Source organism: Podarcis gaigeae (assembly GCF_964106915.1).
Source record: "Podarcis gaigeae genome assembly, chromosome: 7".
NCBI classification, from domain to species: domain Eukaryota; kingdom Metazoa; phylum Chordata; class Lepidosauria; order Squamata; family Lacertidae; genus Podarcis; species Podarcis gaigeae.
The window spans coordinates 57803534-57828993 of record NC_139683.1 but is presented as its reverse complement, the minus strand read 5'-3'; the positions used below and the strand labels follow the sequence as shown (position 1 = coordinate 57828993).

At 41.0% G+C, this 25460-nt stretch overlaps 1 protein-coding gene and 1 long non-coding RNA gene across 3 annotated transcripts in view; one reads left to right on the top strand and one right to left on the bottom strand.

Moving 5' to 3' along the window:
- The window catches only part of CARMIL1 (capping protein regulator and myosin 1 linker 1), a 128707-nt gene that overhangs the window by 33465 nt on the left and 69782 nt on the right, over positions 1-25460 (top strand). The window contains exons 3-5 of one of the 2 annotated variants that reach the window (XM_083746861.1): positions 18448-18498; positions 20925-20984; positions 23784-23905. In XM_083746861.1, the coding sequence (XP_083602987.1) occupies positions 18448-18498; positions 20925-20984; positions 23784-23905 (233 nt within the window). Of the gene's footprint in view, positions 1-18447; positions 18499-20924; positions 20985-23783; positions 23910-25460 lie in introns of both variants that reach the window. The other variant, XM_083746862.1, reaches the window with a different exon arrangement.
- LOC310848281 lies at positions 342-10042 on the bottom strand. The gene is made up of 4 exons (XR_014566269.1): positions 9252-10042; positions 6246-9154; positions 4648-5748; positions 342-4602 (listed from the first exon to the last, which is right to left on the bottom strand). It is a non-coding gene; the product is annotated as an uncharacterized lncRNA (long non-coding RNA).

The following is a 25460-nucleotide window of genomic DNA, read 5'->3' as shown; positions in this document are numbered from 1 at the left end:
TCTGACTTAGCCAAAGCTGGGTGTAGACAAATGCTTTTTTTTTTAGTTTCCTGGTCCTTTTGGATAAATAGTTTCATATTACACACCAAATTAAGATAGCTGGAAATCACAGCTTCCAATCCATAGTCCTGTGGGAAAACTTACTTAGCATGTTTTCCTCATAGCCAGAATATTTTAATGGTAAACTCCAGTACAGTCATACCTTGGAAGTTGAACGAAATCTGTTCCGGAAGTCTGTTTGACTTCCAAAACGTTTGAAAACCAAAGAGCGGCTTCTGATTGGCTGCAGGAGCTTCCTGCAGCCATTTGGAAGCCACGGAAGCCCCGTCAGACATTCGGCTTCCAAAAGAACGTTCAAAAACTGGAACATTCACTTCCAGGTTTTGATCGTTCGGGAGCCAATTTGTTCGGGAGCCAAGGCATTTGAGATCCAAGGTACGACTGTACTTAATTAAAAGAAATGGACAAGAATCACGCTGGTTTCTGATTTATATTCTAAGCATGTGTATGTGATGTATATTTGAGGGCACCATAGGAAAACTAGCCACTCACAATAGGTGAAGAAATGGCTGTGCAATCACCTATAGGAGTCAGCTGCTCTGTAAAATGATTTCTGCAATGTAAGTACTCAACATGCATTCTTACTGCTACATCTGAAGATAATGAGTGGTCCAAGCATTGGTGTCTGCTTCAGAAAAGCTGCCACTTTCTTATGGTCTTCGTTCTTCAGGTTGCTCAATTCTAGACCAATTCTCTTCTTAGGAAAACGCCCAAATACGGGCAAGCATGCTGACAGATTTGTGGTGGTTCACTGAAAACTAGGGTGACCTTTTCATGGTGCTTCATTGTGAAGAAGTTTGGTTGATTTGTACATTTTCCACCAGGTTACATCAAAGTTTGGAACACTAAGAACCATGTATGGAAGGGCCATTTATTTGTTTATACTGTTGTAGGCCTGCAATATCTGGGATTTTGCAGAATGCCATAGGTGGTGAAGATGTCAGGTGTGTACTTTTTGTCTCTTACCCTAACCATCTTTTGCTGGAATAGTGAATTTGGGGGAGGATGGAAGAGATTTCAGATGTTGCTTAGGCTACAACCAGTGCTCTTCTTTCCTCTCTAGTAAAATAGTTGCCGGTAGTCACAATGAAATTGTTACAGAAAGTGCCACACTTTTTAACATCAAAAAAGAGAGGTGCCGGTACTGCATACCCTTGAGTGTACCCCCTGGGAAAAAGCACTGACTACAACTATAACCATCCCTGACCATTGGCCAAGGGGGCTGGGGTTGTCCAGCGACAACTGAAGGGGGCCACAAATTTTCCATCCCTGGCATTAACATAGCTCAACCAGAGGCACAAAATTTTCCAGTGCTTTATTTTCCAGTGGAAACCCAAATTCTTTAAGTCCATTACTGAGAATGAATACTTGCCAAGTTGAAAAAAGCCAGGTCATTTTTCCTCACTCAAAACATTTTCTGTATAATTGTGCTCACCTGTTTTCAAAAATTAGCCTGTAATTATTGCCACGTCTCAGTAAGGGTGTGCCTCCTATTGTGCAGATGGCAGAACTGGGTAAATCAAAGGTAAAACTAGCTAGCCTTTTAAACTCTGGCCAGTTTTCAGGATCTGCTTTTTTACTTTGTTTTTATAATTCAGAATGCAACTTTTTAAGTATGGACATGCACTGATAACCATGAGAAAGATATCCTACATGAAGCCGCTGGGAGAGATCATCAGGGGGTTTGGGTTGGGTTTGGGTGTTCATTAATATGCGGATGATACCCAGCTCTACCTGTCTTTTATATCAGAAGTGAAGGTCCTGTGTGAGTGTCTGGAGGCGGTTGGAGGATGGATGGTGGCTAACAGATTGAGGTTGAATCCTGACAAGACAGAAGTGCTATTCTTGGGGGACAGGGGACAGGCTGGTGTGGAGGACTCCCTGGTCCTGAATGGGGTAACTGTGCCCCTGAAGGACCAGGTACGCAGCCTGGGAGTCATTTTGGACATTTTGGAGACGCAGGTCAATTCTGTGTCCAGGGCAGCTGTCTACCAGCTCCATCTAGTATTCAGGCTGAGACCCTACCTGCCTGCAGACTGTCTTGCCAGAGTGGTGCATGCTTTAGTTATCTCCTGCTTGGACTACTGCAATGTGCTCTACGTGGGGCTACCTTTGAAGGTGACTCAGAAACTGCAATTAATCCAGAATGCAGCAGCTAGACTGGTGACTGGGAATGGCCGCTGAGACCGTATAACACCAGTCCTGAAAGATCTTCATTGGCTCTCAGTACGCTTCCGAGCACAATTCAAAGTGTTGGTGCTGACCTTTAAAACCCTAAAAGGCCTTGGTCCTGTATACTTAAAGGAGCGTCTCCATCCCCATTACCCAGCCCGGACACTGAGGTCCAGCACCAAAGGCCTTCTGGTGGTTCCCTTGCTGCGAGAAGTGAGGTTACAGAAAACCAGGCAGAGGGCCTTCTCGGTGGTGGCGCCTGTCCTGCGGAGCACCCTCCCAGCAGATGTCAAAGCAATAAGCAACTATTTTATTTTTAAAAGACAACTGAAGGCAGCACTGTTTAGAATTTTTTTATGTTTGATGCTGCACTGTTTTTAATATTCTGTTGGAAGCCGGCCAGAGCGGCTGGGGAAACCCAGCCAGAAGGACAGGGTATTATTATTATTATTATTATTATTATTATTATTATTTCCATATAATAGTTCCTATGTGACTTTTCTGCACACACTGCATAATGGGGAGAATGCCCTTAGTAAGGATCCCAAAAAGCAAAGCAAAATAAATATGTTGTTCCCCTTTCCCCAATGCATATTACCTAATTTGGCAGTTGTGCTGCTTTTACCTCATTCTAAATCTAGCCACGTTCTCTGTCCTTTGCCAGTGAACTGAATCTATGCTTTTGTAGTTATCTTAAAAACATTGACCTGTCTCCAGAAATTTGTTTTTTTGTGTGGGTTAGAAACTGTCAATTTTATTTATATATCTTACAAACAAGTTACAGACTTTAAAGGGCCTCTTTTTGTTTAGCACTGTTTATGGTTAACGAACTTAAAATATTTTTATTACAAATCTACCGCTATGTAAGAGGAAATCAACAAAAATCATTTTGAAAACAACAACAGGAAAAGAAAGTGTCATTCTGCTTTCGGCAAAGTCTTTGAAACCTGTAGTTGCCTCAAGCTGTGGCTTCGCTATAGAAGAGTGTCTGATAGGAAAAGATGAAAGCTTTCCCTCGTTTTTTTGCTTTTCTAAATGTGATTGATGTTCAGAGGGTCAGGCTGGTTGCTTTTATGCATTCCCATTAAAACATTTCCTGACAGTTTTAAAAGGTCTTTTAACTGAAATGGTAATTTTCTGCCATCAACCACTGGTTGTCTAAATCTCTTTAAAAGAACTTTTGTAGAGCAGAGCTAATGGTATTAGTTTGGATTCAGGCTAAGAGAGTTGAACTTGTCCCATTGATTTCAATGGGACACCAGCTAGTCATGGCTTGACTTAAATTCATCTGCCTGCTTCTGTGCATTGTTATGTCTCCTATTACTTGTTGGTGTCGAGGACAGACTTTCCATAATCTCCTCCCTTTCATGGGCGATTTGTGATCAGCACAATCTCTGCTGACAGAGCCATACATTTGTATTGCCTACAGTTGCATGGGGTAGTGGGTTAGTAATGTTTGTTTTGGAGGGCTGTCCCGCAGCTCCTACAAAGACAACCTTTTCTATAAAAGCCTTGGCTTAACCTCAAGAAAACATATTTAACACTTCTTATATAGGAGCAAATATTTTACACTTCACTGTTTGGCAGTGTAGTCAGTTTTTTCAAACTCGTGCAATTGGGATTTGGTAAATCTTGTGGGGTTTTTTAAAGGATAAGCTAGAATTTGATTGACACATTTTTAGCAACGGTTTTTATTTGACACAGAAGCTTTTGTACTCTGACACAGTCAACTTTCACAAGCTAAGAAGATGGTTTGAAATTTGGAACACTAAAGAGGCAGTGGTTTTGATTGGGGTGATAGGTTGTTGGGAATTTTTGTAGTTTTGCTTTTATTTTGATGAAGCAAATAATAATAATGATGATGATGATGGTGGTGGTGGTGGTGGTGGTGGAAGATGATCCACAAACAACCCATTGTACTATTTAAAGAAGCCTTTAGATTCATCAGGGTTTTATTATTATTTTATTTTTTGTTTCATGTTTCTTTGCATTTCAGTTTCTGTGCATCTGGTGAGCTCTAGTCCACAAAAGCTTATGCTAAGATACATTTATTAGCCTTTAAGGTGTTTCCGAAAATTCTTTTAAAAAAAGAACCAGCAACAGACCTCAGTTACCATTCTGGTAATTAATCCATGTTTATTAAGCTAGCTAGAAACATTAGCCTCCTTTAGCCTCAGTGCTAATTTTCAGTTGTACGATTGGCGTTATCTACTTCCCAAGTTGAAATTTAATTAACAGATTTGCAAAAAGCAAGTCAGACCGGTAACAAAAATTGTAATATTGGGCAGCATTACCAAGATACAAACATGTACCAGGTAAGTGACTGCTTTTATATTGTATCATCAGGCATGTTTCACTAGTCACTTCACCCTGTGTTTACAGGCCACAGGGCCTGTAAACCACTAGTCACTTCACCCTGTGTTTACAGGCCACAGAGAAATTGAACACTTCAATAACCAGATGGATTTTCCTTCACAAAGTGATTCCCAATAATGATGTAATCCTGATACCCGCCAAGTTCGTTTGTCCTTTTATTCTGCATCTGAGTTAATAGGATTTTTAGTGTATGCCAAGACAAGTTGGCACGTCTTCAGAAAGTGATACGACTGCTCTTCCAATTACCTTTTAAGCTCGTTGATTAAACTTTGTCTTCCAAGTGTCATGAATGTGTGATTTCTCTTTTATTAAAAAGTCTTCCTAGTCTGTACCTTGAATGACGAAGCATGAATTTGGTAAATGGTGAGCTCAAAGTTCCCTCTTTAGATGTAGTGCATAGTTCAGAAATAGGAGTCATGTGAACAATTACCTGATAAAGTATAGTGAGCTAGTCGGTAGAACACACAATGCATTGTGGATGCCACCTGCTGTGTAGAAACTCAATATTTCTTACTGGAACTGACTATAAAACAGTGCTTTCAAATAAGAGATTTCTTGGAGCATACCTGACATTGATTCGCTCAGAAAAATAAAGAGCAAACAAAGAGCCACAACTCACAACTACACTTAAAACCCTAGATTTCTCAATTATTATTTTTCTTGGCAACAATCACATTTGTACCAAGGAAGGCTCCCCCATCCCTCAAAAAAGAGGATCAGAATAAACCTAATATCACTTTTCCATTGCCTGAATTAAGAGACACCAAAGAAGACACACAAAATGCTTGCAAATAACCCCGGAAGTCCTTTCTTCATGTTCAGGCCATTTTGGGCTCTTGTGTCTGGTTTGTATGATTCTAATTTAGATCTGACTTCACTCATTGGCTTAAAACACTGAAAGGCAGAAGCAGGCTCATCTCTCACAAAGCCTTCCTCTCCCCCCAAATAGGGGGTTTCATATCTTTAGTTTCATATCTTTCATTCTAATGCGCTAGCAACTTTTTTTAAAAAAGAGAGAGAGCTCAGAATCTTGCACCTATACTGGCTCTGGACCCAGTACAGATATACTTGCTAAACCTACCTTTCTGCAGCTATTACAGTGGTGCCTCGCAAGACGAAATTAATCCGTTCCGTGAGGCTCTTCGTATAGCGGTTTTTTCGTCTTGCGAAGCAAGCCCATTGACAGCTTAGCGGATTAGCGCTACAGCTGTCAAGCGGCTTCCAGCAATCAGCTGTTAAGCGGCTTATCAGCAGAACAGCTGATAAGCGGCTTAGCGGCTTAAGAAAAGGGCGAAAAAAGCGAAAAAACCCCACGGGGGGATGCAAGATTTTTTTCGTCTTGCGAAGCAACCCCATAGGGGAATTCATTTTGCGAAGCGCCTCCAAAACGGAAAACCCTTTCGTCTAGCAGGTTTTTCGTCTTGTGAGGCGTTCGTCTTGCGGGACACCACTGTACTGGAATCTAAAGTTATGATAGTACTGTGGTAGCTGCATGCTCTAGATCAGTGTTCCCCAACCTTGGGCCTCCAGCTGTTTTTGGACTACAATTCCCATCATCCTTGACCACTGGTCTTGCTAGCGAGGGATGATGGGAGTTGTAGTCCAAAAACAGCTGGAGGCCCAAGGTTGGGGAACACTGCTCTAGATCAGGCACCCCCAAACTCGGGCCTCCAGGTGTTTTGGGACTACAACTCCCATCATTCCTAACTAACAGGACCAGTGTTCAGGGATGATGGGGATTGTAGTCCCAAAACATCTGGAGGGCTGAGTTTGGGGATGCCTGATCTAGATACTGACTCCCATTTTAATTAAAAGAACTACAACCCATCTTTGGTAGAAGTCCCATACACTGCCAGCCCTGGCTCTCCCTGTTACTTTTGGAGGGCAAGCAGAAGCATGTTAAACTTTTACATAACTCTTTTCAGCTTTAACTGGCTGGGAGAGACATCTGGAAAGCTGTGGTGGTGAGAGCATTTGCATACCCACAGAGACATTAGAAATTTAGTCTTCAACCAGTGGGTTGGGACAAACAGGTGTGTTGTGAGGCTATTCCAGGTAGGTCATGGCAGAGGTGTTGCTGCCATGTTGGACTCCAGTTAAGGCTGACCAAACCAAAGGAGCGCTATATGAGGCATCTGAGCTAGAACACATTCTTCTGATGAGACACTCATTCTATCAATTTCCGTGAGAGTTGCAATAACCGTTTTTAATAAGAGAGATTTCTGTGGAGTGTAAAACTCTGTTCACTTTCTTGATACAGTGGTACCTCGGGTTACAGACGCTTCAGGTTACAGATTCTGCTAACCTAGAAATAGTACCTCAGGTTAAGAACTTTGCTTCAGGATGAGAACAGAAATCATGTGGTGGTGGCAGCGGGAGGCCCCATTAGCTAGAGTGGTACCTCAGGTTAAGAAAAGCTTCAGGTTAAGACCGGACCTCCAGAATGAATTAAGTTCTTAATCCGATATACCACTGTACTTTCTATGGCTTTCTAGACTTCTCCAAAAAATGGAATTATGCTGAGAACTAGAATTCAGAAGTGTCTACTGCAGTAGGTAGCTTGGTTGCTCAGTGGTTGCCGTCATGAGAGTATCTGGGGGCCTAGAAGGTGATGACAGAAGTCTGGCTGCAGGACGTGAGTTATAAGGAGCAGGGGTGCCACAACATCCTCATTCCCATGTGGCACAGACTGAACTGGCCTGTTCTGGGAGCCATAGATTGGGGCCACTGGTCAGATCCAGGAATCTGGGCAAGAGAGAAGAGCAAATGACAGTGTAAGAAGGTAGGAAGGCAGAAAGGCACAAGCAGGTGACACAGAAAGACAGGAAAGTGATGAAAGTAGAAGGACGTGAGAGAAGAGACAGAAGATGAGTGACAGTTGAATCCTTCTGGAAGCAATGGATACTTATTTTTTGGTAAGAAAACGCAAGCATAATGGTGTGATGATAACTTGTCCTCTTTCTCAACATCAAAGACAGTGAAAGCAATGCTGAAACTCTGGTTTGAGCTGTGGTTCAGAAAATTCTATTCATGTTTCCAACTGTTGCCCAGTTTTCTGAGAAAGATAAAACAGTAAAGTTTTGCTTTTATCAAAGCAGATATTCTGCAACATGTACAACAGTTTATTGAAAGATTCGGTGCCCATCTTCTTCACAATCTGTGTGAGGAAATACAGTGGATACAATCATCATTCACTATGGACGCAGAGTTACTGGAATTAAGATACGAATTACAGTAACACTTCCTTGAGCTTTCTTGTAACACAACCTTAAAAGTGCAATATCAGCAACTAACATTACCAAAGTTTTGGATTTCATTCAGTTAGTAAAGAATATCCAGAATTGGCAAGTGTAGCAATCATCCACCTACTACCATTTGGTACCACCTATCATTGTTAGTTGCTATAGCGCACCAAGACTTTGTTGTGTTTTACTTGTGAACAAGTAAAGTGCCAGTGCCCTGTTTGGCTGCAAAGTGAGTCATTTTATTTGTGGATGAATTGAGTGGAAAGAAAGGAAGCCTTTGTTGCTGTCATTGTATTGTGGGAACTGGAGAAACCAAGCAAACCATAATTGGATATTTGCTTTTTCCTAATGTCAGCCATCTTCAGCATGATGCCTCCCAGATGTTTTAGACTGAAACTCTCCCGATTCCTAACCATTGGCACTGCTGGCTGGGGCTGATTGGAGTTGTAAGCTGATGGATGGCTGCCTTATGTTTTCTCTTGCAAGTCTGTCTTGAAAGGCATCAAATTTAAAACTTTGGTGCATTTGTACTAACTTAAATAGAAATTTCTTAACATGGAAAATGTGTAAACCTCATATTTACATCCTTTTCAGCCATGTATCCAGTGCATCAGTGAAGAATGTGATGAGCATTATCTTTGTCTTGGCCATTTTTTTGGTCTGGGAAAGACCTTAACTGTGATCTTGCAAGCTGTCTGAAAGTACACCATTGATCTACTGTTAACCAGATATCTGTTCATGTCACGTAAGAGCGGGAGAGCTTATTCTGATCGAAACAAGTTGCAGTTGTGAAGGCAGCCAAAAATATTTTGTTGTGCCTCTTTGTCGTTGATCACACGATGTTCTAGTAAAAAAAAAAGTTGTTTACTGTCTGACTTTTGTGCTGTTTAATCACTAGATTTAATCAATACCAGCTGGTTTTCAAATCTACTCAGATTGTTGTGCGTAAACAGTGCTTGAGTCTATGATATGATGACTTCAAGAGCTGGAAGGAATTGTGCTACAGAAACTACTGTAAAACATATTTATGAAAGAAATGAAAAATCTTCATGAAAATTTTAAATGCTATGGGGATTCTAGCCTATAGAAAGATAATTTCCCTTTACCATTATTTATTTATTGGAGATCTATACTGCCTTTCTGCCAAGGCAGTATAAAATGAAGGGTGACCAGACTCCTCTCAGGCCAACTGGGAGCTGATGGCATGTGCCCTCCCTGGCTCTGGGGTACCTTCCTGCAGGGCACACAGTGCCAAAATGTTAGCCACTGAAAACAGAAAAAGGACCAGGAATGCAAGAAGACTTTGATTAAGTTTCTTGCTGTTACTAGTGATCCTGTCCCTGGGGAAGAGGCCTGATTATGAAACCAACATTCCCACTGACATCCTTGTATTTTAACAAGCTCTTGTGTTGAACCTGCATAAGCAGATGTCTTCTCTTCTACTTTTTAATGATTTCTAAATTTATTATGTAAAAGAGTGAATTGGTGGACTTTCTATGGATTATTTCTAGGAAAATACCAAACTTCATTCGTTTTGTTAGTCCTGTAATGCTGGAAAAATAAGATAGGTTCTTTGGCTCGAGTACTGACTATTTTATAGACTTAACAACAAAAGGGTGCTTGGAATAATTACTCTATTCTTCACTTATTGAACATTCAGTTTCCACTTAAATTCTCATATGCTGACTTCATGCCTCCTCCACAATATTTTAAGCTCAGCAAGTCTGTCATTCAGCAACTTGGTATGGTTTGTAAAATACTGACACTGACATCTACAATCGGAGAAAAATAAGGAATTGGGTGAGGAAAAATACTGAATAAGCAAAATATATTGCTGGACTCCTTTTTGTATAGAACCAAAACTGCATACTGTGTGCACGAGAGTATTTTTCAGTCTTATCTGCTAGTGAAACTGTCAGTTGTTTACAGATCTAGATAGAAAGTTAGCGAAGTAGGCAAGGAACTAAATATAAACCCATCATTAATATCTGCCTGGTCCTCAGTAAAATGTATACTTGACTCTTCTTATGGAAAACAACTGTGATTTTGGTTCTGTACGCACACACTTCAAATACATATTCACAACTACATACAATTCTTAAAACTCGTCAATAATAAAGCAACAATGCAGTCATTTTAAAAAAGAAAAAAGAGAAAGTTGGGACCCGGAAAAGTACGAGTATGACATGTATGAGGCTACAGCCCATGTTGCTGCTTCACTTACTTGTTTTTACCTCTCTTTTTAGGTCAAGTGCTTACAAGGAAGTTTATATTTTAAATGTTGTAAGTAATGTCGTACTTGTTATAATTGTGTATTAGTTCTCTGGTTACCTTCAAGGGCTGGAATGCAACTTTTGGCCAGTATAATAATATTATGCGTGTCTGGAATAAGTTTTAAGAAATAACAATCTGAATGTCTCATATCTATGTACAGAAAGAAACAGGTGTATCCGAAAAGACGGAGGAAAAAGTTTTCTATTACTAGTTCTGTGGTTTGTAGAGGGATCATGTTTTTGCATGCAAGAAGCTCCCATGTTCAGTTTCTGAAATATTCAGTTAAAGGATCACATGGGGCTGGGAATAGCCTCTGTCTGAGAGTTGCTTCTTACACAATTCTATGCTGGGTAGACCAGAGATCTCACTTGATTTAACGAAATCAGGGGAAAAAATACATAAAGTTAAATATTCAGGTGATCTTAAGAGCCAACTCCTAGCGACCAAGGTCCCTCCCCCCCCCCAAAAAAAAAAATATTTGAGGGGTCTGGACTTTACCATTCAAATTCATCAACATTGTCATTTAAATGGTGTATGTTATCAATAATTGTGATCAATTATGTGGGGTGGGGCTTACCTGAGGGCCCCCCCCCATTTTATTCAAGTTGGCACCCCTGCAGGTGATTACAGACTCTGGAAGGCCACCTTAGTCTAATCTTTCTTAAACATGGATCTTCTCTCTAACAATCTCTTCACAGAATAATCTCGGCAATTCATGTGGAACATATATTCTAAAATGATGCTGGGGCTCAAACCTGTATTTTGTGATGCAGAACCGTTGCTTCAACCACAGATGTTGGGGCTTACTCAGAGTGGCTTGGATGCACGGTATAAGTCAAAAGCATAGTCATTTCCACATTTGCCTGGTAGAAATTTGCTGCGGCTGTATCCAGATTAACAGCCAGCGGAAGTTCCCCTTTGAATAAAAAGTACACCCAGCTGGATGTGGGAATGACTGCCCATTTGACTGAAAGCGTTGCTTCACAGTTGAGAGAGAAGCTTGCTATGTAAATACTCTAAAGCAGTATTCATTCTTACTGCTCCCATTCATGGGTTGAAGCCTGTGCACCAATTAAATTGGTACTTGTGCTACTTGCATGTCAAGTTATCTAGGCTGAAATCCTGATCTCAGAGACGTTTGACAAAGTTCCACTCCATTTTAAATGGCATAGGATCACAGTCTCTTTTTAAATTTGCACATGCAGCCTACTTTAGATTGGCACCAATGCCAGCAGCAGCCAAGTGCTTTTGTACTAAAGGTGCAAACCAATACAATCCCTCTGTTAAGCAGATATGAAAGGCAAATCCTTAGTCTAGACAAAGCCTTAGTGTGTTTCCACCTTGGATTTGTGCCAAGGGGAAATGGGCAGGCATAAGCTAATTTATTTGAAAGATAGACATGGGTGATGAGAACTTTTTCTATCCCATTTCGGGGGGTGTTGAATAGGAGCAGCAGAATGAAATGTGATGTCTTTGGGTGATAGAGGAAGGTTAGCATAGACGTTCTTGTCACCTTCTGGAATTTTTAAGACTAGAATGACAACATGGGGTGAGGAGACAGTTTTCCACAAGCTGTAAACATACTTGATTGAAATAGGTGGAGAATCAGTAGTGTTGCTCCAAGGATAAATTGAGTTTCAAGCTGCCACTCCAATCTTGATGCATAGATAATAAGAAATCACTTAATTAGAAATTATCCAGTGCTAAGGATGCAAGCAAAAATGGTAATGTGTCTCATCTAAAACACATATGATGATAAAAACTAAAATAGTTCTGAAGCAAGTAAAATAAGATAGATATAGATTCCCATAGGTGTTGGTCTGACGCAGTCAAAATAAATAAAAGAATTAAATAGTCCAGTAGCACCTTAGAGACCAGCTACGTTTGTTCTGGGTATAAGCTTTTGTGTGCAGGCAGAAGTGTGTTCTGAAGAAGTGTGCATGCACACGAAAGCTTATACCCAGAACAAATTTAGTTGGTCTCTAAGGTGCTACTGGACAATTTTTTAATTTATTAAGATAGATATAGGTAATACTCCAATGCAATTTCAGTGAACCTTGAGTTTCAAGATTAGCAATGTAATCTAGGCATGTCCACTCAGAAGTAAGTCCCATTCAGTTCAATGGGACTTATTCTTGGGTAAGCATGTACAGTATAGAAGTCCTATTATAAGCCTCCGGTTGAAAACTGCACCTTTGTGACTTGCTCAGGAATAAAGAACCTCCCGGCACATAGCAAATGGTTCAAAGAGAACTTGCTGCAAGACAGACCCAAAAAAGAAAATAACAGAACACCACTAGTAATCACATACAGCTCCCAAGTTAAAACAGTTCAATGCATCTTCAGAGATCTACAACCTCTCCTAGACAATGACAGTTCTCTTCCTCAAGCTGTGGTAGGAGGACCTTTCATTGCCTACAGACAGCCACCCAATCTTAAACAATTCCTCACCCACAATAATACAACAACCAGACTTAACATGGACAGTCGTACCAGATCCTGCAATAAACCCAGATGCCAACTTTGCTGCCACATACACCCGGACAACACCATTCCTGGCCCCAACAACATCAGACATACCATCTCAGGACTATTTAATTGCTCATCTTCTAATATTGTGTGTGCCAACAGTGCCCTTCAGCTCTCTGTATTGGGCAAACAGGCCAAACCCTATGCCAGACGATAAATGGACATAAATCTGACATCAGGAATCACAAGACAGAGAAACTAGTAGGAGAACACTTCAATCTCCCAGGACATTCTATACAAGATCTCAAAGTAGCTGTCTTATTACAAAAGAATTTCAGAAATAGACTGGAAAAAGAAGTTGCTGAATTGCAACTTATTATCAAACTTAAAACCATGGAGAGACCTGGTCTAAATAGAGACATTGGATTCTTATCTCATTATACATGATAAAGCTATTTTTTGCCATCTCACCACCTTGCTTTTTCCTGTAAGACCAACCGCAGTCTTTAACAGTCAACAGGTTTACCACACCTATCAGCCAATCACCCTTTCCCACCACCCTTCTGAGCAATACCCCTCCCCACCCTCTCACTATATATAAGGGTCGGATGATTTCTGTTTTAGTGTATCTAAAGAAGTGTGCATGCACACAGAAGCTCATACCAGTAACAAACTTAGTTGGTCTCTAAGGTACTACTGGAAGGATTTTTTAAAATTTTGGTTCAAAGATTGTACTGCTTCTGTGCAAGAGAAAACACGTGATTAAGAAAAGCATGTAGTATTCAAAAGTCAAAAGGAAAGGTAGTAAATTGGGAATTGAGGGGGGAGCTGAGTAATGTAATGTAAGGAAGCTGTGGTGCTACAATGAAATGTATTGTTCTGACCATTACAGTTTTTATAGCATTGCCAAAAGTGATAAGCGCATCAATAAATTTTATATGCATATGCTTTTTATTATGGCTTATTCAATGCATTGGGTTGTGTTGAAATGACATATGTATTGCCTTTAGTAAAACATTTGCAGGATTTTTTCACAACAGGAATGAAACTATTAATAAAATAATTAAGTTTTTTATTTTCTAGAAAATTGAAAAATGTAAGCATGCAATACATTTTAAAGATCTAAATTGAGAGTTCATGAAATGCAGGGGGAAGGGGTGGTAGTGCAAAACACAGCACAAGCCCTTTTCCAATTTCCCAGTGATTTTACTGGTTCTGAATTGCACTATAAACTCCTATTCATGCTGCCTGTGATATCCCTATAGGCAATGAATTTTTAATTAATCAAACAATTTATATACTACGATTGTGAGCGGTGTATGGAGATTACAATACAGAAAAGGTAAAAAAATCAGTTATTGCTATAAAATCAGACCAGTTAAAATGCCTGCTAGAATAAAAAAAAAGTCTTCATTGAGTGTCAGGAGTTCAACAGGGAGAAGGCCTGTCTGACCTCAACCAGAAGGGATTTCCATAAAATTGGGCCCACAGTACTGATCACTGGTGGATTGTGCACCTGAACCAGAAAGGACCACTAACAGTGACTCCCCCACAGACTTCACTGATCAGGCAGGGATATGAGAGATTAGGCAGTGCTTGAGGAATCCTGGACTCTAGTTAAGAGCCTTGCAAATTAATTCAAGGACCTTGAACTCGGACCAGTGCAAGCATAGGCAGCCAGTGCAAGTTTTTAAGCACTGGGGTTCTAGCAATTATCTGTTCTCATCAACAGTCAGTTGCCATCCTCCAGACGTCTTCTGGAAGAGGCACACAAAGAAGGGCCTCAGATTATGATCACAGGGTCCAGTTCAGTTCATTTGAGGAGAGGCAGTACTTGAGGTATTGAGGTCCTGAGCTGTTAAAGGCTTTATAGGTCAAAACCAGCACTATGCATTGAGTCCGGAAACTAATTGGCAGCCAGTGCATTCGGGCCAGGATTGGCGCTATATGCTCAAACTGTCTCTCCCCCCTTCCTCTGTTTTCTCTCCATGCATAACAACTGTGTGAAGGAGAGAGATAAGTTTGAAAGACTGTAAGTGGCCCAAGGTCAGCCATCAAGTTTCATGATTGAGTAGAGATTTGAACCCTGGTCACTCAAGTCCTAGTCCAACACACTAACCACTGCACCATACTGGTTCTACATGCAAATGCACCTGAAAGCCATAATATATTTAAAAAATGAACAAGTAATGGCTCATGAAAAAAGGAACAATACATTAAAATAATTAACACACCACAGTTTTTCAGAGGCTGGAAGACAGACAGTTTAGAGTTGATGTTGTTTAGAAAAATACACATCTAATTCACCAATGCAGTTTTTTTAACGGTTACCATTAGTCTTGTACCTCAAGGGCAGTTTGAAGTTTCATTGTGTGATGTTAAGCAGCTGCCTGACTGACATTTGTTGCCTCATATAAGGTTGGCATCAATAAAATATGCCATTGTGCATGCAGGTCACAGCTCATTGTTATGTGCTTGCTGGTACCTATCCAAGTCACCTTCCAAATACTCCTGGGAGCATCTAAAGACGTTACTGCATTAATTTGTCCCTATTCTGTTGTTTAAATACACACATGAGCAAAATATTTAAAATTAGTTAAAAGACCTATCAGTTCAAATTATTGCAGAACACTGATAGACACTTGGCCATGATGCATTTATACAGTAAACTGTTTTTGTTGCGTTTCAGTTAGGTTTAATCTTAGGGGCTCAAATATTGCACATCATGATAGGAGTCACATGTTATCCTTGCTAAGCAGTAGCAGATCCTTGTTTAGCTATGAAACAAATTACAGCTGTGCGCAGAATAATGTTGATAACTTTTGTGATAAACAGTTACTGTAATAGTAAATTGCTTATCCTACATTGAAGGAGATACAAAGATGCTGCTGGGAATTAGATGGGGAATTTGGTGGTTTGCCTCTGCTAAAGCAGTTGACTAATTGCTTCAGATGTGTCTGAAGCTAAGAGTCCTTAGTATCTGTGGAGATCCTAATATTTTAACCACAGTTAAGGAATCACAAGCAAGATCATATGCTTGCCCCCTTTTTTGCAGGAAATCATACCTACGCCTATCCACTGTTAAAAGTTACATTGCTGCTTATCTTAATCATGGATGGATAAAGCTATAGTAGCTAGGGTATGCTTTTAATTTGGGGATATGAGACAAGCTTCAAAACATTGGTGAATACATACAACAAAAATCATAGCATCTAGGAAAAAGGTAGTGTGTGTAATACAAGAGATGAACAATCAATTATTTTTTACATTATGATCATACATCGTAGAATTGCAGAGTTGGAAGAGGCCACAAGGGTCATCTAGTCCTACTCCCTGCAATTTAGGGATCTTTTGACAAATGTGGGGCTTGAACCCACAGCCCTGAGATTAAGAGTCTCGTGCTCCACCAACTGAGCTATTCCTGGCCTTTAATGATGAGTAGACTCTCTTTCTGTGCCTCTGTTGACATATATCTAGATCTATCATCTATCTATCTATCATCTATCTATCTATCATCTATCTATCTATCATCTATCTATCTATCTATCATCTATCATCTATCTATCTATCTATCTATCTATCTATCTATCTATCATCTATCTATCTATCTATCTATCTATCATCTATCTATCTATCTATCTATCTATCCCCTCTTCTCTTAGTTGACCACAGGTGGTCTGAATTTTATGTGAGTAGGTATGATTGATTACAAGAAATACTTGATAAGGTATGACTTATAAAGTGCAAGATAGACCCCTTGATTCTGTTTCCTGTGTGATCCCTTAATAGTTGGCTAAAATTAACATATTTAAATGGCTCTGAAAGTGACCAAGCCAAATTTTGTAATAGAACAGAATGAAGATTCTTTAGCATTAAAGGTTCTACAATGGTTTTCCATGAATCAATAAAAAAACCCCACATACTTTCCATCCCTTCATGACAACGTAAAATGGTTGTTTTCATAGTGCTCTCAGACTCACTTAATTCTGTGGAAGGCAGTGTGTTGCTGTTAATAGAGCCATCTGGGAACAGGTCCAGTGTCAGCAGTTTATGCAACCTTGTGACAATGGAATAATCCTGAGGCTCATCCCATGAATGTAAAGCATGTGTGTTAAATCACTCCATAATCAGTTTTCCAATAGCTTCTCTGCAGAACTATATTTTTCATTGAAAGTTAATTAAAGTAGTTTAGAGGTATGGTATAACAACCTTCTGTCACTGAGCTCCACATATGCACCTTGTGGATTTCATAGTGGATAAATTATCCATCCCCGCTTGAAAGGGATGGCCTGGGCCACTGTGATTCTTCCTTGTTTATGTCTGATGGGTTTGTTCCCCCTGCTGGAAAGAGCACGGCATTGTCAGAGTGGAGCAGAATGTTCCCTCCTCAGTTTTAGCTATTGTAGCGTTGAATTCTTGCAGAGTGGGAACTTTATAGCAGCTATTATTAAGGGATTTATCTTGCAGCAAGAAGAGTTGGTGCTGGGACTGGGTCTAAATTGGGTAAGTCTTCACCTGTATGAGCACAGAGGATTGAGGATTTGTACAGCAGAGGATGCTGTGTCTAAAACTCATTTCAATTGTTACTCACCTGAAGGTGGAGACTTGTGTTGGAGAGGCAAGGCTATGCAACTGACCTACCCCGATATGTTTGGCACCCTGAGATGCATTCATGGCTGCCTTATTGCGGACATCAATGTGCACATGACTAAGGGCAAGTTCAGTGGTCTTGCTCTGATCCCTTTCAATGCATGGAACTTTCCTTCTCATAACTAACATGTGACAGAGTCTTTGTACCATGCTCAGTTCCTATGGATGACATGAATTCTTCTCTTTAAAAAAATAGTTAATCTATTTTTAATACATTACCCTAATGAATAGCACTTACTGCTGGCATTGTAGTTAATCTTTTCATCTTGGAAATGTTGATACTACAATCCTGTTGTTCACTTTGAAGATTCTGCAAATGTTTTGATAATCCTGGGGTCTCATGGAAACCTAATTCTCCTTAGAGATTAATAGAAAAAAGGTATTTCAAGTTGTTGGTAAATGTGGAGGGACAATTATTTTGCAGTTTGAAAACAAAATGCACTAGTAGCTTTCAACATGCTATGGGAGCAAACTTTAATGTACCTGCTGAATATTCCTAGTAGCATCCAAGAAACTTGTTATATGACATCAACACTTTCATTGTTTCCCTGCATCATAAAAATGACGCCCAGAGCACAGTGAAGTCATCATATCTTTCAGGGAAGATGTGGGTCATTGGCCAACCACTTGCTCCCAGTAATGTCCAGTTAGACTCAAAGAAGGTCTGGTGGTGGGGTCTGTTATCATTCCAAGCATGTATAAGATTTAGTCAATTGAAAAGATCAGTGATGGAAGTATATTTTTTACGGTACTTGCAAACCGTCAGATAAACGGCTGCTCACTGTTGCATCATCTGGATGCAAATACCAACGAATTCACTGAGACTTGCATCCTGAGCAAAGATTGGTTTATAAAATTACCTGTTGGTAACAAGAGTTTATATAATGCTGTAGACATTTATTTTAAAACAGCTAAACAATGACTGGAGAGCCAGTGTGGTGTAGTGGTTAAGAGCGGTAGTCTCGTAATCCTGGGGAACCAGGTTCGTGTCTCCGCTCCTCCACATGCAGCTGCTGGGTGACCTTGGGCCAGTCACACTTCCTTGAAGTCTCTCAGCCCCACTCACCTCACAGAGTGTTTGTTGTGGGGGAGGAAGGGAAAGGAGAATGTTAGCCTCTTTGAGACTCCTTAAAGGGAGTGAAAGGCGGGATATCAAATCCAAACTCCTCTTCTTCTTCAACTTTTGCTCTTTCCTTTGTAGGTGCTAACATCATGCCGGGCCTTTCTGTTAACTTCTCGTATTCCTACCAAGGTAAGGCATTTTTCAGTCCAGTAGCATGGTAAATTTCACTTTTTAAGTTAATGTTGTTCATGTGGGAGCTTCAGTGTTTATCAATTCAACGGAACACAACTGTCTGCACAACTTCAGACTTTAAAGGACTTGCTTCAAGGCTTTTTTTACAGAGTCCTTTTGCCTAGAAACAAAGCCAGGGCTACCTTTGTTTCAAAACTGCTAGATTTACTCTTTTCCTCCCACTTCTGAATCTCCAGTGGTGCTTCGCCAGCCCCCACAGACCCACTCTCAGGCTCTACCACTTTACCTACTTTTTCTCTTTCTCTCCCTGCTTCCCCTCCTTTCCCCAGAAACTCAGCCCTCCACCCTAGAGGTCAGAGAATACAGAGTAGCAGAGGCTGTTGGGAAATGGAGTCCTAAGAGATCACAGCCCTATTACATCTCATTTAGCAGGAAAAGCTTCTGCAAGTATTAAGATAATTCCATCAAACAATCCTCTTTTTGGGTACATTTTTCAATAAAATTTGTGAGGTGACAACTTCTGAAAACTTGATGCTTTTGAGACCTTGGTACACACGTCTGATGTCATTAGTACAATGCCCGGGCTTGTTGCTGCTTCCATCTTCACCATGAGTGCTGGGACCTCCCCATCCTGCACCATCTTGACACAGCAGCGGAGAACTATATAGAGACTCACCAAATAATTTGATGGGTATCCCATTCTCAACAGTACCATGGGTTTGATCTGTTTGGGCCAAAACCTGCTGCTGGGTTGAATTCCGCCCCCCAGAATTCATTGGCAATCTTAGTTGTATCTGCAGCTTAAAAACATGAATGTTATACAGCCTGCTGTGCCACATTATTTGTTATCAGTGGAATCGTGTCTGCTGTTCTCTAGAGACCGAAATTGCATCTTATGACTTGTCTAACAGCATATTCCATGAAATGCTTTGATTCTCCTGACAATCGGAACTGATTGTCTTGGCAGAGGAAAGACTCCAGTGCTCTTTGCAGATGATGAATTTGTATCTGGAGATAATCGTTCATTCCATATGGACTCTGGCTAACATGATGTTGGCAGATGTCCTTGTTTCTGCTTTTATACAAAACAAATTCAGAAAGACTTACAAAATAAAACATGAGTGAAGCTTGATTTTCTCTTTCCTGAGAATATATATATATGTGTGTGTGCACATTTTAGTCACGGTTTAATTGTAGTATAGAAATATTAGTATAGTAATATTAATATTATAGTAATAGTATAGTAATTTTACCCAAATTTGAATTCTCGTAAACATGCCAAATAAAATGTGTTACATTAGGAAGTATAAGAATATAGTCAAATACATTTAACACTGCTGAAAAAATACCAGATCTCTTTCCCCCCAAAAAGAAAAGCTGAGCCACACAGAAAAATACGATCAATGCAAATTTGTTCTTTCAATCTGCAAATTAATACACTTGCAGTAAGTTTTCTGCTGAGACATGGAGGAGAGGTGCTGTTTCCCCCCTCCCCCCTTGCTGTAAGATAGAAACTCTATCTCTTTTTAAAGGAATAAACACTCAACGCTGTTCATAAATAAACTTAGAACTTGCTTAACCAGTGCTTGCAATGAACAAATCTGGTTTAACAAATTAGTGCAAAAATCTTAGAACTATGCATGAAAGTAGTTCCCATAATTTCAAAGTGAACTAATTGTGAATTAAATTCATTTGGGGTAGAACTCCGAATGATTCATTATCAAGTTCATCTTCAGGCTCATTATCTTGCATGTGTTTTGTTCCTTAGACTAGTGGTTCCTGTTATGTACTGAAGTTCTCACCCTGGGCCAGCAGGGGGATACTGTAGATAGTTATGCAAATAAGGGATCGAAAGTGACGTTCAGTGATTGGATAGTTTTAGAAAATTGTTACAGTTACATTGTACTGGAGCTCTATATAAGCAGGCTGACTGAACCCTTCAGTTCAGTTCTGTTCTGGCCTGTGAATAAACAAGAGCTGTTTGAAGAATCGCTGTGTCGTCTGATATGTTCACCCACAACCTAACAGTTCCCAATTGGGGGTTTGTGTAGCCCACCCAGGGGCTCCATGGAACCATTCACATAACAAAAACTACAATAGAGATATCAAAATTTTCAAAAGTAGGGGGTCCAAGGCTTGGTTCTTGGAAAATAGAGGATCCGTCCTACTTAGCTAACTAGAAACCTCCTTAGATGAGTTGAGCCTTTAAGCTTAAAGTTCATAACTACCCTATTACTGTGCTGGCTGGGGCTGATGGGAGTTGTAGTCCAAAACAATGGGAGGGCACTAGCTAAGGACATGTGCTTTATTAATGGATACTTGGCTGGGCGCTCATTCTTTGTAGAATAGTTTAATCTTTGCTTGTTGTGCTTTTACTGCTGTGTTTCGATATAAAGCGAAGTAATTTTCTGTTTGAATTACAGCTAGAACTAACTTTCAGCTACTTGGAAATCCAAGGAATCACCTGCAATAAACCAGGCCAGGTGAATATTTCCGTTATGAATATATTTAACGATGCAGTAATCCTATATAGCAGAACAAAAAATTCCTTCCAGTAGCACCTTAAAGACCAACTAAGTTAGTTCTTGGTATGAGCTTTCGTGTGCATGCACACTTCTTCAGATGCACACAAAAGCTCATACCAAGAACTAACTTAGTTGGTCTTTAAGGTGCTACTGGAAGGAATTTTTTGTTTTGACTATGGCAGACCAACACGGCTACCTATCTGTAACTGGACCTATATAGCAGATTAGAAATGTTCTAATTAGGCAGCTGTGCTCCCCCACCCCCACTTTCCAATGCTAATTTAGGTGAAACCAATGGAGAAAGAAATGTGCATGGAATACCAGCCTTGTCTGAATTATGTTGGTAATAGCTTATTACCGATTGGTGTTCCTCTGCTGACATAAGTGGAGGTTTCCAGCAGAGCCTTTTGCTGATGGAATAGGAATTGAAGCAATATTGGGCTGTTCACTTCCCCTACCATATGTTCCAAAAATCTGCTCCAGAGGGTTCTGGGATCTTTTGGAGAACAGCATGAGGAAGGGAAGGGAAGATTATGGTGGGCAGGCAGGGGGTAGGGAATTGCAAAGATTGCCTTGATTGCTATTATACTAGAAGGACTCTTAGGACTAAAGCGTCTTCTGTCAGCAAAGGGACACCAATTGGATTCTTTATTTGCAAGCAGGTGTAGATACTGAATTGGGGGCAGGGGATGAGTTTGTAACTTGGAGTACAATGAATCAGATTGACTTGGCTTTGTACTGAATGTATGCTTGCTTTCATACAAGATTTTTTTTGGGGGGGGGGGGAATCCAATGTCACTTCATTCCTTCTTGATAAAAATAAAATATATATAAAAAATGTTGTTTGTGAAAGCAGAATCTGAAAGTATTCCAGAAGGAGGAGGCAGGAATTTATTTATTTAATTAATTGAATATATATATATACCACCCTATACACGGAGGTCTCAACTTAGTCTGCAACTTGCAAAGCTTTCATGAAAAAATCCATGTGTTTGCATTCCCTTACATCCTTTTTCCGTATGTGTTACCCTCTCAAAGAAAAGCATTGAGTCAGTTCAGATGGAATATATCTAAATGTGGTTTGACTGATGAGCCTAAGCCTCAGGCACCCACACTTCCTTCATCACACACACACACACACACACACACACACACACAATTCCCTCCCTGACTCCTTGCTTCATAGCAAATCATAGTTTGCTATGACATTTCTGGGCAAACCCAAGATTTTTACAAACCATAAACAGGATACCAAATTATGGTTTCTATTTATGGTGGTCTGTCATGTTCAGAGACGTAACAGCAGACTAGGTTTGTCTCAAACCAGGAAGTCGGGAGGGGATCCATAGTTTACAAAGGAAGCAGGGAATATTCAAGTTTCAGACCCTACACACAACTGTCACTTGTCAGTATGTTTAAGTGGGGCATAGGATTAATTAGTAGAGAAGATGGAGTGTATCACTCTTCGAATATCTCCCTTGAAAGTGCTAGGACCATATTTCACTTGATATATTGGGAGTGCCTACAGCCACACATACAAAAGTCAAAATTGGATCGCATATGCGCCAAACAATTTGATTCTAAAGTGGCCTATATAAATCCAATTGTTTACTTTTTTTTAGTAGTCTCTTTTTAAAAGTAAAGGTTTTCACCAGTTTTTTCTGTGCCTGTACATCAGATTGGCATAGTTTAGCACTTTTGACCTGGAGGTTGAACAAACATACACACACATACACACGTTTCACATGTGATCCCATCACCACAAGTGGGAAGATATCAGTTGCTGTGATCTCTGCACATTCTTCTCTCCCAAGAGAATGGTGCAGTGATGTGCTGATACAGCCCCATTCCCAAATCCTCTGTGATGTGTTATCACTTAGAAAAAGATGTGGGAGACTGACAAAGTAGTTTGGTTGTGCTCAAGTCCTGCTTGTGGGTGTCCAATGGGCATCTGGTTGGCCACAGTGAGAACAGGATGTTAGACTGAATAGACTTGAATGGGCTTTGGTCTGATGTACCAGGGTCGTTCTTGTGTTAGTTCCTTGCTAGGTTTGTAAGGAATTAACACAAGAATGGCCCTGGTACATCAAACCAAAGCCCATTCAAGTCTACTCAGTCTAGCATCCTGTGTTAGTTCCTTGCTAGGTTTGTAAGATGGGACACGGGTGGTGCTGTGGGTTAAACCACAGAGCCTAGGGCTTGCCCATCAGAAGGTCAGCGGTTCAAATGGGGTGAGCTCCCGTTGCTCAATCCCTGCTCCTGCCAACCTAGCAGTTTGAAAGCCCGCCACAAAAAGTGCAAGTAGATTAATAGGTACCGCTCCGGTGGGAAGGTAAACGGCATTTCCATGCACTGCTCTGGTTCGCCAGTAGTGGCTTAGTCATGCTGGCCACATGACCCGGAAGCTGTACACCGGCTCCCTCGGCCAATAAAGCGAGATGAGCGCCGCATCCCCAGAGTCGGCCACGACTGGACCTAATGGTCAGGGGTTCCTTTTACCTCTACCTTTAGGTTTGTAAGATGGCCAGGGGGTAACCACCACAGTCAAGACTCTGATAACACCAACAGTATTGTTACAGTGCTGTTTTGGCATGAATATGCGGCTTTATTGGTTGATGAAGCAAACACATTTCTAGGAACATAGATTATTACTTGGATTGATTGTTTTTTACAGTAGTGTTATTAGATTTTCATCATAATATTTATTATTGAAATGATATATACAAGAAACATTATTTTTCCTACTTCATTATGCAGCTGATTGTAGAAACTGAAAAATGCAACATTTCTATGAAGTTGACTTCATCTGAAGATGTGCATGAAGTTTTGGCACATGTTGGAACATGCCTTAGGAGGATATTCCCTGGTCTGTCTCCTGTGTAGGTACTCATTGGGAAAACTGTAGCATATATTTGATATTCAATTAGTCAGCCAGATTCTCTTTATATTTGTATATGTGTATGTGTATGTGTGGCCCCATCAGGGTTCAGACATCCATGGCTTGAAGTGGGTTTCAGCTTATGATTTGGAGACAAAAAGTGCAGTTTTAGCAGTGACCATAGTTTGCCCACTTTGGATACCACTCCAATCTATGGTTACTGTGGACAAGCCTGCAGCATATACCTGATCAATAAATCATCACCAACAGTTTTTGTGACTGTTACCTACTTTCCAAGTTGCTGTGATCACAGGAATTGCAGAGAATTACTTCTGTAATCACTTGGTTGACACAATATACTTGACTGAGGACACTTCTCACATGGTTCAGTGTGTGGGTTGAACCAGCCCTTTGACCTAGCAGAGAGGTGTTCAACAACCACTTCACTCCAGGAAAGCTCTGATTGTTGCAAGTACCAATGTAATAAATCTGAAGTGTGATTAATTTGGGGGGGGGGGAGAAACCGAAAGCTTAACTTCTTCAATTTACCCTTCTCTGCACTTATGTAGATAAGTATAATAAATAAAGTAGCTGAAGGAGACCTCTTTCCATGAGGCCATATTCCATATGCTTTCCTTATGTAATCACAATGGGGAAAGGCTTTCTCTGTGATGGTGCCCTGGTTGTGGAATGCCCTCCCATAAAGGAGTATGCCTGCTTTCTATTTTGCAATCTTTTCAGTACCGAGTTAAGATGTTTTTATGTACCCAAGTGTTTGAATTTGCATAATCCCTCAGTCTGCTTTGTCGTCTGTTGTATTTTATTATGGTTATTTGTTTTATTTACCCACCCTTCATCCCAGAGGAGACCAGGGCATTTACACATAGCCACTTCCGGGCCTGCCCCAGGAGGTGGGGTTGCGGGCTTCACGCCCACCCCACGTGAGCGGGGGCTGATTCCAGCCCCCGCGAGAGCATGGGAATCCCTGTCGGGCCTGCCCCCCCCCAGCCAGCCAATCAGCTGGTCGGCTGGGGGCGTGATTTGCCCTATTTAGGGCCGGCGCGGAGGGGGCTCGCCCTCTTTTCGCCGGCTAGCCCTCACGTTTTCCCACCCTCCCTCCCTTTAAGTAGGTTTGGGCTTAGGTAGGTCTTTGACATTGCTATGGACTTCGGTCTGTCGCCGCAAGGGGCATGGTAGGAATTTTTCCCAATTGGCAATTTCGGGCCTTTTGGTTTTTCGCCTACCTCGTAGCAACTCGTCACAACTTCTCGGCATTGGCAGTAGGCATTGGTAAGAAGGGGTTAAGACGATGTGTGGGGGGGGAGGAACGCCATCACCTCCCCCCAGCGAGCGAAGGGTGGTCCGTTAAAGGACCCCGGGGGGCGTGGCCCTGTCCGAAGCCTATGGAGGTGTGGGCCAAAGGCACGTCCCAGAGCGGTGACCTGGGGGAGCTCCTAGTCGACGTGCCTCGCGGGAGTCTCCCCCGATATAAGGTTAACCCTTCCCCATGTCTCCAGCAAATGGGCTGGAGCCGGATAGTCGTTAGGACCAATGCC